The 13980-nt window shown below is 40.2% G+C and overlaps 1 protein-coding gene across 1 annotated transcript in view; it reads left to right on the top strand.

The window, feature by feature from the left end:
* The window catches only part of rin (ras GTPase-activating protein-binding protein 2), a 66387-nt gene that overhangs the window by 36301 nt on the left and 16106 nt on the right, over window positions 1-13980 (top strand). Inside the window, exons 9-10 of the mRNA XM_045748022.2 lie at window positions 9930-10101; window positions 10274-10377. Of these exons, the coding sequence (XP_045603978.2) occupies window positions 9930-10101; window positions 10274-10377 (276 nt within the window). The remainder of the gene's footprint in view (window positions 1-9929; window positions 10102-10273; window positions 10378-13980) is intronic.

Below are 13980 nucleotides of genomic sequence, written 5' to 3'. Positions count from 1 at the left end.
GTGAACCACAACCTGGTCCCAGTGGGGTGAAATTCCCAAGAAGAGAGAGCCCGCCTGACTCAGAGGTGGATTCTCCTTCCACACCATAACCCCTCTCCTCCTTCCCACCTCCCCATCGTCTCCCTCAAGCCAGCAACTACTCTTTATAAGATAAAGTAAACATGAAAACAGTACAACAAAACATTTATATTTACATGGGCAGTATTATATTTACATAACAAAATGTCATACAAGTATGGATGTTTTTGGGAGTGGAATGGATTAAATTTATTTCCTTTATTTTAAATGGAGAAATTTGTTTCTTAACCCTCAAACCGCTAGGGGCCCAAATGGAATTCACACCCACAGGCGCAAAAAAAAAAAAAAATCCAAAAAATTCTTTCGTCTTATAGAAGTGTTCATTTTTGTTCCCAGATCACGGAAAAAATAACAAAAAAATCGTAGGTGGCATATTTTAGCCGCAATAGGGTAGGGAAGTGTGGCAGAAAAGGGGCGTTGGCAGAGCCTTCGCTAGAGCCTTCGCCAGACGAGGTCTACTCCGCCCGAGCTGTCAGACGGCAGTTGCCACAAATATATTATTACCTAATTATTTCAATGTCTCTGATTGATTTTTTCTTAGTTTTTTTGCAGTATTATTATTCCATACAGTGACTTGTGGTATATTTATATTATAAAATGTGTGAACCATCGCTGTACTCAAAATTATGGTTTGCATATTAGTGATTCAATTATTATGTTCATAAAACAATAAACAAATAGTTTTGCTGTTGTTACACTATATACACAGGTTATATATAAGTATTTGCATGTTTTGTACACCATAACGAACTACTAAGTTGGTCTTGTGAGTCAAAAAGCAACAAGGAGTGACCGCCAAACACCAGCGAGCCACTCACTGCCACTCCCTCCCTCAACACCACCTCACTCACCTTCATTCACCCCCCGCAATACTCTTTCTGTATTTATTCACTATACACAGACGTTATATATACGTATTTACATGTTTTGTTCACCATAACTGTACATCTAAGCTTGTATGGTGAGTAAAGGCCATAAGACGTAGCTACTCACACAGTCAGCTGATCGGCGGCCGCCCTCAAGGCCAGACGCACTAATATTTGTCCTTCAACAATATTGTTTGTGGTGTTATTACGCTATATACACATATTATATATAAGTATCTACCTGTTTTATTCACCATACTTGAACAAATAAGCTGGTATGGTGCCCAAAGACCATAGTGGCCATCAGTAAACACCATGCCAAGTCGTGCAGACGACGCTCCTCCCTCACCAAAATGGCGGCTCCCAACCTACTCCTCTCGCTGTTATCTCACACTATACACACGTTATATATAAGTATCTACATTTGTGTTCACCATATCGAACCACTAAGCTGGTATGGTGAGTGCAGTCAATAAATGGTGGCCACACAGAGTCAGAAAACGACGCCACAACCCTCCCTCCCACAGCCTTACTCCTCCCTCCATGGAGCACAGCGCTAAATATCACCACAATCCTGCTATTATCAGAATCCTGGTAATTATCACAGTCAGGGGGCTTCAGTAATACTATCACTGCTAAATAATAGCAGTATCATTTATATTATGGTATTTGTAGGTGATGCTGTGGTCACAAGCTGAACAGCGGTGCTGTGAGCTCGTGCTGCGTGCGCCAGCCTTGGTGGCTTGCTCAATACTGACGCTGTAACACCCAAGAATGTTGGCCTGGATTTTTTTTTGGTGGCATCTGGCAACTATCGGTCGTGGCTGTACTATAGCTGCCCCTATCCCAGGCGGGGCGTTTAAATTATAGCGCTAGACACGAAATCATATATAAATGATGTGCGCGGTTTCGGTTTTGTCACCGATATCATTTATATATGATATGCGCGGTTTGAGGGTTAAGATGAGTTTTCCACATAACGACCTCGGTGCCAGAACGGATTAAACTAATTAATAGAGGTGCCACTGTGTGTGTGTGTGTGTGTACTCACCTATTTGTGCTTGCGGGGGTTGAGCTTTGGCTTTTTGGTCCCGCCTCTCGACTGTCAAAGAACTGGTATACAGATTCCTGATCCTACTGGACTCTATCATATCTACATTTAAAACTGTGTATAGAGTCAACCTCCACCACATCACTGCCTAATGCATTCCATCCGTTAACTACTCTTGACACTGAAAAAGTTGCTTCTAACGTCCCTGTGGCTCATGTGGGTACTCAGTTTCCACCTGTCCCCCCCTTGTTCGCGTACCACCAGTGTTGAATAGTTTATCCTTGTTTACCCGGTCGATTTCCCTGAGGATTTTGTAGATTGTGATCATGTCTCCCCCTTACTCTTCTGTCTTCCAGGGTCGTAAGGTGCATTTCCCGCAGCCTTTCCTCGTAACTCATGCCTCTTAGTTCTGGGACTAGTCTAGTGGCATACCTCTGGACTTTTTCCAGCTTTGTCTTGTGTTTGACAAGGTACGGGCTCCATGCTGGGGCCGCATACTCTAGGATTGGTCTCACATAGGTGGTGTACAAGATTCTGAATGATTCCTTACACAGGTTCCTGAAAGCTGTTCTGATGTTAGCCAGCCTCGCATATGCCGCAGATGTTATTCTTTTTATGTGGGCTTCAGGAGACAGGTTTGGTGTGATATCAACTCCTAGATCTTTCTCTCTGTCCGTTTCATTAAGTACTTCATCTCCTATTCTGTATCCTGTGTCTGGCCTCCTGTTTCCACTGCCTAGTTTCATTACTTTGCATTTACTCGGGTTGAACTTCAACAGCCATTTGTTGGACCATTCACTCAGTCTGTCTAGGTCATCTTGTAGCCTCCTACTATCATCCTATGTTTCAATCCTCCTCATAATTTTTGCATCATCAGCAAACATCGAGAGAAACGATTCTATACCCTCTGGGAGATCATTTACGTATATCAGAAACAGTATAGGTCCAAGGACTGACCCCTGCGGGACTCCACTTGTAACGTCTCGCCAATCTGAGACCTCACCCCTCACACTGACTCGTCTCCTGTTGCTTAGGTACTCCTTTATCCAATGGAGTACCTTCCCTTTCACACCGGCCTGCATCTCCAGCTTTTTCACTAGTCTCTTGTGTGGCACTTTATCAAAGGCTATCTGACAATCCAAAAATATGCAGTCTGCACACCCTTCTTTCTTGCCTGATTTTTGTTGCCTGGTCGTAGAATTCAAGTAACCCTGTGAGGCAGGACCTGCCATCCCTGAACCCATGTTGATGCTATGTTACAAAGTTCTTTCGCTCCAGATGTTCAACTAGCTTTCTTCGCACAATCTTCTCCATCAGCTTCCATGGTATGCAGGTTAGGGACACTGGCCTGTAGTTCAGTGCCTCCTGTCTATTCCCTTTCTTGTATATCGGGACTACGTTAGCTGCTTTCCAAATTTCTGGCAGTTCCCCTGTTACCAGTGATTTGTTGTACACTACGGAGAGTGGGAGGCACAGTTCTTCTGCTCCTTCCTTTAGTATCCAAGGGGAGATTCCATCTGGGTCTATAGTCTTTTGTCACATCCAACTCTAGTAAACACTTCCTTACTTCCCCGCTGGTAATCTCAAACTCTTCCAGTGGTTCCTGGTTTGCTATTCCCTCTCTTATTTCTGGGATTTCTCCTTGCTCTAAGGTGAAGACCTCTTGGAATTTCTTATTCAGTTCCTCACACACTTCCTTGTCGTTTGTAGTGAATCCTTCTTTCCCTATTCTTAATTTCATAACCTGTTCCTTTACTGTTGATTTTCTTCTGATGTGGCTATGCAGCAATTTAGGCTGAGTCTTTGCCTTGCTTGCAATGTCATTCTCGTATTGTCTTTCTTCCTCTCTTCTCATCCTGACATATTCATTCCTGGCATTCTGATATCTTTCTCTGCTCTCCAGTGTCCTGTTATTCCTATACAGTAGTTTCTCCATACCCTTTTACTTTGCTGCTTAGCTAACCTACATCTCTGATTAAACCATGGGTTTCTCATCTTCATTTCACTGTTTTCCTTTTGGACTGGGACAAACTTGTTTGCTGCGTCCTTTTGTGTGTAATTACCTAAGTGTAGTTACAGGATGAGAGCTACGCTCGTGGTGTCCCGTCTTCCCAGCACTCTTTGTCATATAACGCTTTAAAACTACTGACGGTCTTGGCCTCCACCACCTTCTCACCTAACTTGTTCCAATCGTCTACCACTCTGTTTGCGAAAGTGAATTTTCTTATATTTCTTCGGCATCTGTGTTTAGCTAGTTTATATCTATGACCTCTTGTTCTTAAAGTTCCAGGTATCTTTGTGTGTGTGTGTGTGTGTGTATGTGTGTGTGTAGTGTGTGTGTGTATATATATATATATATATATATATATATATATATATATATATATATATATATATATATATATATATATATATATATATATATATATATATATATATATATATATATGTATATATATATATATATATATACATATATACATATATACATATATACATATATATATATATATATATACATATATACATATATACATATATACATATATACATATATACATATATACATATATACATACATACATACATACATACATGCATACATATACAGTATATATTGATATAATGTATATGTAATGTACACACACACATGAACCTAATTGAGGCAAAACATCTAAATGGGGATAGAAATGAAAAAGACAGAAATTCTTTTTTTTACAAAGTGACAGGGACTGGAAAGCTTGTGAAATGGTACATAAAAACAAAGCAACAAGACAAGTAGTGGAAGGGGGAGTAAAGAGCAAAGGAAAAGGGAACATGTTCTTGAAAATTGTATATACCAACATAGATGGAGTGAGGTCAAAAACTTTGGAGTTGCAAGATATAATCCAGCTTAGGGTCCCAGATATTGTCGCATTATCAGAGACGAAACTTGAAGGAAATATAATAAATGAAGTCATATTCCCAAGAGGCTATTCAGTTTGGAGACGTGACAGGGAAACTATGAAGGGAGGAGGAGTGGCTGTACTGGTGAAAAAACACCTGAAGGTAAGAGAGTTAATATTTGAAAACCCTCGAGATATTGACATAATGGCATTGCAGGTCTGGAATCAGGATGATAAGCTGATAATTGTAAATGCCTACAGCCCACCAGCGAGCAACACATGGACAAAGGAAGAACTGGATGACAAACGAGAGGGCCTCATAATGGTCATGAGAGATATTATTGTACAAGCAGATAAAGATAAATGACGACTGTTGATACTGGGGGACTTCAACTTTAGAGCAATAGACTGGGAGGCCTGTGAAGCAAGAACGGAGGACTTTTGGACATGCAGATTTGTGAACCTCATTCTAGAGACATTCTTGTATCAACACGTAAAGCAGGCCACAAGAATGGGGGAAGGAGATGTACCGTCAGTACTGGATCTGGTATTCACCAGGAAAGAAGAAGAGATATTTGACATCCAGTACCTTCCTCCCTTGGGAAAGAGTGATCACGTCCTGTTAGACATTGATTATGCTTTAAGATATCATCTAGAAGAAAATGGGGACATTGAAACAGTTGATAAACTCGATTTAAGGAGAGGCAACTATGGGGAACTTCAAAAATTTTTTAATGTGTAATTGGACAGAATTGTTGCTAGGCAGGGAAGTAAATGAAATGTATGCCAAATTTTTAAAAATATACGAGGAAGGCACACAAACATTCATACCAAAACAGAGGTGCAGGCCCAGAAAACAGGATTGGTTCGACAGAAATTGAGAGGGCAAGAGACCAAAAGACACAAAAATGGAATCAGTATAGGAAGAGGCCAAACCCTCAAACATACCAGCGATACAAAGATGCAAGAAATAACTATACAGTAGTAAGGAGAGAGGCAGAAAGGAATTTTGAAAAAGAGATGGCGGATAAATGTAAAACAGAACCGGGCCTATTCTACAAATTCATAAACAACAAATTGCAGGTAAAGGATAATATCCAGAGGTTGAAAATGGGAAACAGATTCACGGAAAATGAAAAGGAAATGTATGAAACATTAAATGAAAAGTTCCAAAGTGTGTTTGTACAAAATGAAATCTTCAGAGAACCAGACACAATAAGAATTCCAGAGAACAACATAGAGCGGATAGAGGTGTCTAGAGATGAAGTGGAAAATATGCTAAAGGAGCTCGGTGAGAACAAAGCAGCTGGCCCAGATGGCGTTTCACCATGGGTTCTGAGAGAATGTGCATCTGAGCTCAGCATTCCACTTCACCTGATCTTTCAGGCATCCCTGTGTACAGGAATCGTAGCAGACGTGTGGAAACAGGCTAACATAGTTCCAATCTACAAAAGTGGCAGCAGGGAAGATCCCCTCAATTATAGACCTGTATCATTGACAGGTGTATTAGTGAAAGTATTGGAAAAACTAATAAAAAATAAATGGGTAGAACACCTGGAGAGAAATGATATAATATCAGACAGACAGTATGGTTTTCGATCTGGAAGATCCTGTGTATCGAATTTACTCAGTTTCTATGATCGAGCCACAGAGATATTACAGGAAAGAGATGGTTGGGTTGATTGCATCTATCTGGACCTAAAAAAGGCTTTCGACAGAGTTCCACATAAGAGGTTGTTCTGGAAAATATTGGAGGGGTGACAGGTAAGCTTCTATCATGGATGAAAAATTTTCTGACTGATAGAAAAATGAGGGCAGTAATCAGAGGCAATGTATCTGAATGGAGAAATGTCACAAGTGGAGTACCACAGGGTTCAATTCTTGCACCAGTGATGTTTATTGTCTACATAAATGATCTACCAGTTGGTATACAGAATTATATGAACATGTTTGCTGATGATGCTAAGATAATAGGAAGGATAAGAAATTTAGATGATTGTCATGCCCTTCAAGAAGACCTGGACAAAATAAGTATATGGAGCACCACTTGGCAAATGGAATTTAATGTTAATAAATGTCATGTTATGGAATGTGGAATAGGAGAACATAGACCCCACACAACCTATATATTATGTGAGAAATCTTTAAAGAATTCTGATAAAGAAAGAGACCTAGGGGTGGTTCTAGATAGAAAACTATCACCTGAGGACCACATAAAGAATATTGTGCAAAGAGCCTATGCTACACTTTCTAACTTCAGAATTGCATTTAAATACATGGATGGCGATATACTAATGAAATTGTTTGACTTTTGTTAGGCCAAAGCTAGAATATGCAGCTGTTGTGTGGTGCCCATATCTTAACACTTTCCTGGATTTTCGACTTGGACTTAAGGGCGGTTTGCCTAACCGCTTGTCGGATCACGACGTAAATTTACGGACCGTGTTATATTGGGTATTTACTACTCGATCGACTTGGGGTTTGTATGAATATGTTTGCCATTAAATTTTTGTTTTCTCTAATAGGCACTGTGCCTATTTGAGAAAACGGCAATGTATTGAAACTTAGAGGAGAGACTATTGAATTGGTGACACAACGAGGGTAATCGCGCACTCCACACACTCTTGTGTTGGCCACGATCATGATTCTACATTTATATGCATATGTCTGTGTAGAGAATTTTATTCCGAACACTATACAAACAAAAAAAACGGAGTGAATCAAGTATAAACTTGAAAAAATATTAGCAAAGTAAAAACTTTTTACGCTCACGGGTACAAACACGCGTAAGATTCGCGTAAGATTTTATTCGCCGCAAATTTATTTGACGATCTGTTGGCCAATTCTACCCATGTTCTTATAGAACTTTCTATTGCGAACACATTGCTATAAAAATGAAATACGTAGCTCGAGAAATAATGTCATGACAGTGAAATAAGTCTAAACTTTCAAAGCGCTGCATCACAACAGTGTCGTCGCTGCTGAAATCACGGCTAACGCTTCGCCCAGTTCCCACACTCGTGCGGAACATAATTAGACATTGATAGGCATATGTCTGGGTGGGGAATTTTATTGTGAGTTCAGTGAAATCAAAATAAGCGCTGTAGGATGACTGTGAGGCTGGCAACAAACGAAAGAGTATGAACATTTACTTCCTGTTTGGGTGTCACGGCGAGTCATCTTTGTGTTTATTTACTTCGTGGTGGGATAGCAAATGCTTGGGTGATATTTTATGCATATGATCTTGTAGAGAATTTTATTGCCAACACATTGATACCAAAATGAAAAACGTAGCTCAAGAATTGATGTTAGGAGCGTGAAAAGATGATAAACTTTTTTGTGTTCACGCTTGAGCGCCCAGAACGCCGCGCGCACAACCCGCTTTTTTTTTCAGCGAGTGCCGCGCGCACTAAAGTGTTAAGAAGCACATCAACAAACTGGAAAAGGTGCAAAGACATGCTACGAAGTGGCTCCCAGAACTGAAGGGCAAGAGCTACGAGGAGAGGTTAGAAGCATTAAATATGCCAAAACTAGAAGACAAGAAAAAGAGGTGATATGATCACTACGTACAAAATAGTAACAGGAATTGATAAAATCGACAGGGAAGACTTCCTGAGACCTGGCACTTCAAAAACAAGAGGTCATAGATTTAACTAGCTAAACACAGATGCCGAAGAAATATAAGAAAATTCACCTTCACAAATAGAGTGGTAGACGGTTGGAACAAGTTAAGTGAGAAGGTGGTGGAGGCCAAGACCGTCAGTAGTTTCAAAGCGTTATATGACAAAGAGTGCTGGGAAGACGGGACACCACGAGCGTAGCTCTCATCCTGTAACTACACTTGGGCAATTATTGACGCCTCGCATCATGCGGCGCTGGTAGAGCCGCTTCAGCTTGCCTTCAGTTTCGATGTTACGTCTGCGCCGTTTTGCAAGCTGTTTCATGCTTTGTTTCACCTCCGGCCAGTTCATGTGCCGCCTGAGCCGTCCTGGTTTTTGGACAGAGTGCTCGCTTATCTTTTGTCTCCTTGTTTCGTTATGGCCCCTTCGGTCCGGGATTGTTTCTCCAAGGCTCTTTTTCTTGTTGGCATTAGCCTCTGGGGGTCGGGTCGGGGAGCTTCATGCTCTCCTCTGGCGCAGGAGTTTCTGCTCTTTCGGTCGTGGAGATTGTTTTGCTCACTTACTGCCATCTCCTTTAATGGCGAAGAATGAGACTGCTGTGTTCCGGAGGGGTCCATGGGTGGTTGATGTTTGGTTGGTACGGCCGGGGGTGCATCATGCTTTGTGTCCGGTTGCGGCGCTTCGCTGTTATTTGCGCGCCAGGGCTTCTGTGTCCGGGGACGCGCTTTAGGTTGATCCGGTTTCCCTTCTTCCCTGTTCGTGGGTTGGGTCTTCCAGGTCGTTCGCAAGGTTATCAAATCCAGCCAGCCTGCGGTGTATCCCTGTGCTCATGACGTCCGTAAGTTCGCGGCTCTTGCTGCCGTCTTTGGGAATATGTCTTGGTCTTATATTCGGGCGCTGGGTTTTTGGCGGTCGAACAGGGTCCTGGCTGCTCGTTACCTTGTAAATGTCTCCGGGCCACGTCGGGCCTGTGTTACTTTGGGTCGGCGGTTGTAACCAGTTATCTCGACTTCAAGTTGAGGAGTAAGAGACCCTTCCTTCAGAAAACCAGCGTTGAATGTAATGAAACTCCATTTTCTGGGCGAGTTCTTCCACTTCCACTCCTTTTTGGTCTGGCCTACCTTATCCTTTCTGACTATGACCCTTTGTATTTTGTATCAGGGACTCCCATGCTCAGTACTGTACCTTTCCTGTTATCCCTGCCTTTCTCCATCTTCTGAAGAATTGTATCAAGCATTGAGAGTCTACTAAGATGAAGTGTTCTTTCTTATCTTATTTTGTTCACTGTGGCATAGAATTTAGTCTAGATTGTTAAGTATGATTTTCCCCTCTGTGCCTCCATTACAACATTCACTTTCCTCACATGTTCTTCAATCTCTTCAATTTATTTTTATCACAACTAACAGTGGTTGTCGATTTCATTTTTCAGAATCGTGTTGAAGTAAACAGTCGTGCTACAGCAGCAGCTGGTGTAAATCCTGCTCAGAATCCACCCCAGTCTGGTGGTGGATTTATTCAACGGGCACCCAGGAACACACAAGGACGAGGGCCGCCAAGAGACCGCCCATTCAGGCCCAACGGTGAAGATAATTCAGAATTAGGTTAGCATTCTTTTAATTATAGCTTTGCTGGGGTATAAACTGGATAAAACTGATTAATGGACTGGCTACCTGCCAAATTTGTATTCTCTCAAATATTTGTTCAGAATGTGATGAACACTAAATGACTTATATTTTAAAAATAGTAATTAAATCTTGCCGTTTATTTTGTCAGAGAGTTTAGGTGGTGAAGAAAGACGGAGAGCTCCTCCTGTTCCTGACAGTCAACAGATATTTGTGGGGAACCTTCCCCACACAGCAGGGGAGGAAGAACTGAAGGTACTGTAGTTTATTCTCACTTACCTAGGATCATCATCATTCTAATTACCTTAGTTTAATATTGTTAATCTTAATGCAACAGTCCACTAACATCTTTGAAGCCTTCATATTAGGTATAGTAATTTTATTTCCAATGTAGAATTTGCAATAATTAGATACTCCCAGTAGGGTTATCTTTTATATATATATATATATATATATTATATATATATATATGTCGTACCTAGTAGCCAGAACTCACTTTTTGGCCTACTATGCAAGGCCCGATTTGCCTAATAAGCCAAGTTTTCCTGAATTATTGTATTTTCTCTATTTTTTTTCTTATGAAATGATAAAGCTACCCATTTCATTATGTATGAGGTCAATTTATTTTTATTGGAGTTAAAATTAACGTAGATATATGACCGAACCTAACCAACCCTACCTAACCTAACCTAACCTATCTTTATAGGTTAGGTTTGGTTAGGTAGCCGAAAAAGTTAGGTTAGGATAGGTTAGGTAGGTTAGGTAGTCGAAAAACAATTAATTGATGAAAACTTGGCTTATTAGGCAAAACGGGCCTTGCATAGTAGGCTGAGAAGTGCGTTCTGGCTACTAGGTACGACATATATATATATATATATATATATATATATATATATATATATATATATATATATATATATATATATATATATATATATATATATATATATATATATATATATATATATATATATATATATATATATAAAAGATAACCCTATATAAAAGATATATATATATATGTCGTACCTAGTAGCCAGAACGCACTTCTCAGCCTACTATGCAAGGCCCAATTTGCCTAATAAGCCAAGTTTTCAGGAAATAATGTTTTTTCGACTACCTAACCTAACCTATCTTTTTCGGCTATATATATATATATATATATATATATATATATATATATATATATATATATATATATATATATATATATATATATATATATATATATATATATATATATATATATATATGCATGCATATATATATATATATATATATGTCGTACCTAGTAGCCAGAACGCACTTCTCAGCCTACTATGCAAGGCCTGATTTGCCTAATAAGCCAAGTTTTCATGAATTAATTGTTTTTCGTCTACCTAACCTACCTAACCTAACCTAACCTAACTTTTTAAGCTACCTAACCTAACCTAACCTATAAAGATAGGTTAGGTTAGGTTAGGTAGGGTTGGTTAGGTTCGGTCATATATCTACGTTAATTTTAACTCCAATAAAAAAAATTGTCCTCATTCATAATGAAATGGGTAGCTTTATCATTTCATAAGAAAAAAATTAGAGAAAATATATCATTTCAGGAAAACTTGGCTTATTAGGCAAATCGGGCCCTGCATAGTAGGCCAAAAAATGCGTTCTGGCTACTAGGTACGACATATATATATATATATATATATATATATATATATATATATATATATATATATATATATATATATATATATATATATATATATATATATATATATATATATATATATATATATATATATATATATATATATATATATATATATATATATATATATATATATATATATATATATATATATATATATATATATATATATATATATATATATATATATATATATATATATATATATATATATATAATATATATATATATATATATATATATATATATATATATATATATATATATATATATATATATATATATATATATATATAATATGCATGCATGCATGCATGCATGCATGCATGCATGCATCCACTCGATTTAAGGACCTGCCTTTCCGTCGGTTCTAATGACCGAATTTTAGATCGTTAACTGGCTCCTTATTTAGTCACTGGCCATTAAATCCGGAATACAGTATTGAGTTTACAGAGTCCAGTGCGCATTAAACTGGAGGCTAATATGTTGACACACTTGCTCTCACTAGGCCAGTGGTTACATTTTTCCCTTCACAAATTTCACTGCTTCTGTTATACAGCATCTAGTCAGAGCTAGTCAGTCACAACCAGTCAGAGGTAGGCAGTCACAAGTGAGTCATTCATAACCAGTCAAAGGCAGCTAGGCATTAACAGTTGATCGGAATCATAGTGTTAATCCCGTACTGACCGTTTAAATGCGGGTGGAGAGGTGGGGGATATTTCTGGCAGGTTCAGGTGTGGAGATGGGGGGGGGGAGGTTTAGGATGTAGTGCAGATGGAGGAGTTGAGGGGATGGATCAGGCATGACCACAGCCAGTCTGTATTAGTCCGCCTGACACCCTTCCAGTCAACCCCAGCCTGCCCATAGCCCACCCGACTGAAAACCGGCCAGAACCTACCCACTCAGCCCACCGGATCGAACCTATCCACTCAGCCCACTGGCCCAAACCTACCCACTCAGCCCACTGGCCCGAACCTACCCACTCAGCCCACCGGCCCGAACCTACCCACCCATGCCTACGTGCACACCTGAACCCATACTGCCTGCCCCCCAGTCAGCCACCAATGCATCCATCCACCCTGCCCACTCGCCTAACCAGTCCACCCTGCCTGCCAGCCGGCCCACTTGCCTAACCAGTCCACCCAGCCTGCCGGCCGGCCCACTCGTCTAACCAGTCCACCCAGCCAGCCTGCCCGCCCATGCACCTACTCATCCCACGTGCCTTCTAGCCAGCTACCAATTTCCACCACCCTACCCGCCCACCCGTCCTGTGGTCTATGCATTTCTGGGCAAGATAGTGATGTGTGTGCACGCGTGTGTATTTCGGCCAGAGGAGAGGACAATGAATGTTCCATCACCTAGGAATGAGAGTCCTGTTGGTCAGCAGGGTCATATGCCTCACTGATGTGATTCAGAATATTAGAGAATTGAGCACAGATTAGTCAACCTAAACTGAAATAATGCTATACATCTGGACTGGCCTGTTGCTCATATATGAATGTCCAACATTTTTCTATATTATGAATTCTAGTAAAAAAAATGCAGGCCTAATGTGTGTATGGACTACAGGTTAGACCTGCAGTGGTGGGTGCAGGCTGAAGAGGCTTCATTTTTGGATGGATGTGGGCGAGTGAAATAGGCTGCCAGCTGGGGTTAAGCCTGAACAGTTCTCAGGTTTTGTTAGTTGCTTGGATATGGGTGAGTTGGGATTGACTTTGGCATGATATGCTTGTTGGCCAAAAACCCAGCTGTTGTGCTTCTTAGGTGTTCTTTGTAAGGGTAGTTGTTTACCATTTCTGAGGATTGCTTTCCCTCTGTTGGTCCTGTAACATTTTAGGACGAGAGTAAGTATGTGTGTACCCATACCCATGCTCCTCATCTGGTTTGTGTGTCAGTGTGAGATTGTGTTCATTTGTTAGATATTTAACTAGTGGATTCCTATTGATTCATCCATGTTTCTGTTTTGTAATAGTATCTTATTATTTCTGTGCACACTAGTGTACTTGGTTCATAAATTTTGTGTGTTTATTGAGAGGGGGGGGGGGTAGGGGTTATTGTTTGTACTTGTTCATTAATGATGTCACTGTTGTCTTGAGAGTTGTTCTTGAAACTACCTAGGAATTTGTTGCATTATGCCTGTTGGATTGTCATCTAACTCTCCAACA

Source organism: Procambarus clarkii, chromosome 24, assembly GCF_040958095.1.
Source record: "Procambarus clarkii isolate CNS0578487 chromosome 24, FALCON_Pclarkii_2.0, whole genome shotgun sequence".
In the NCBI taxonomy this organism is placed as follows: Eukaryota; Metazoa; Arthropoda; class Malacostraca; order Decapoda; family Cambaridae; genus Procambarus; species Procambarus clarkii.
The sequence above is the reverse complement of the archived record's forward strand: the minus strand, read 5'-3'. Positions and strand labels throughout refer to the sequence as shown.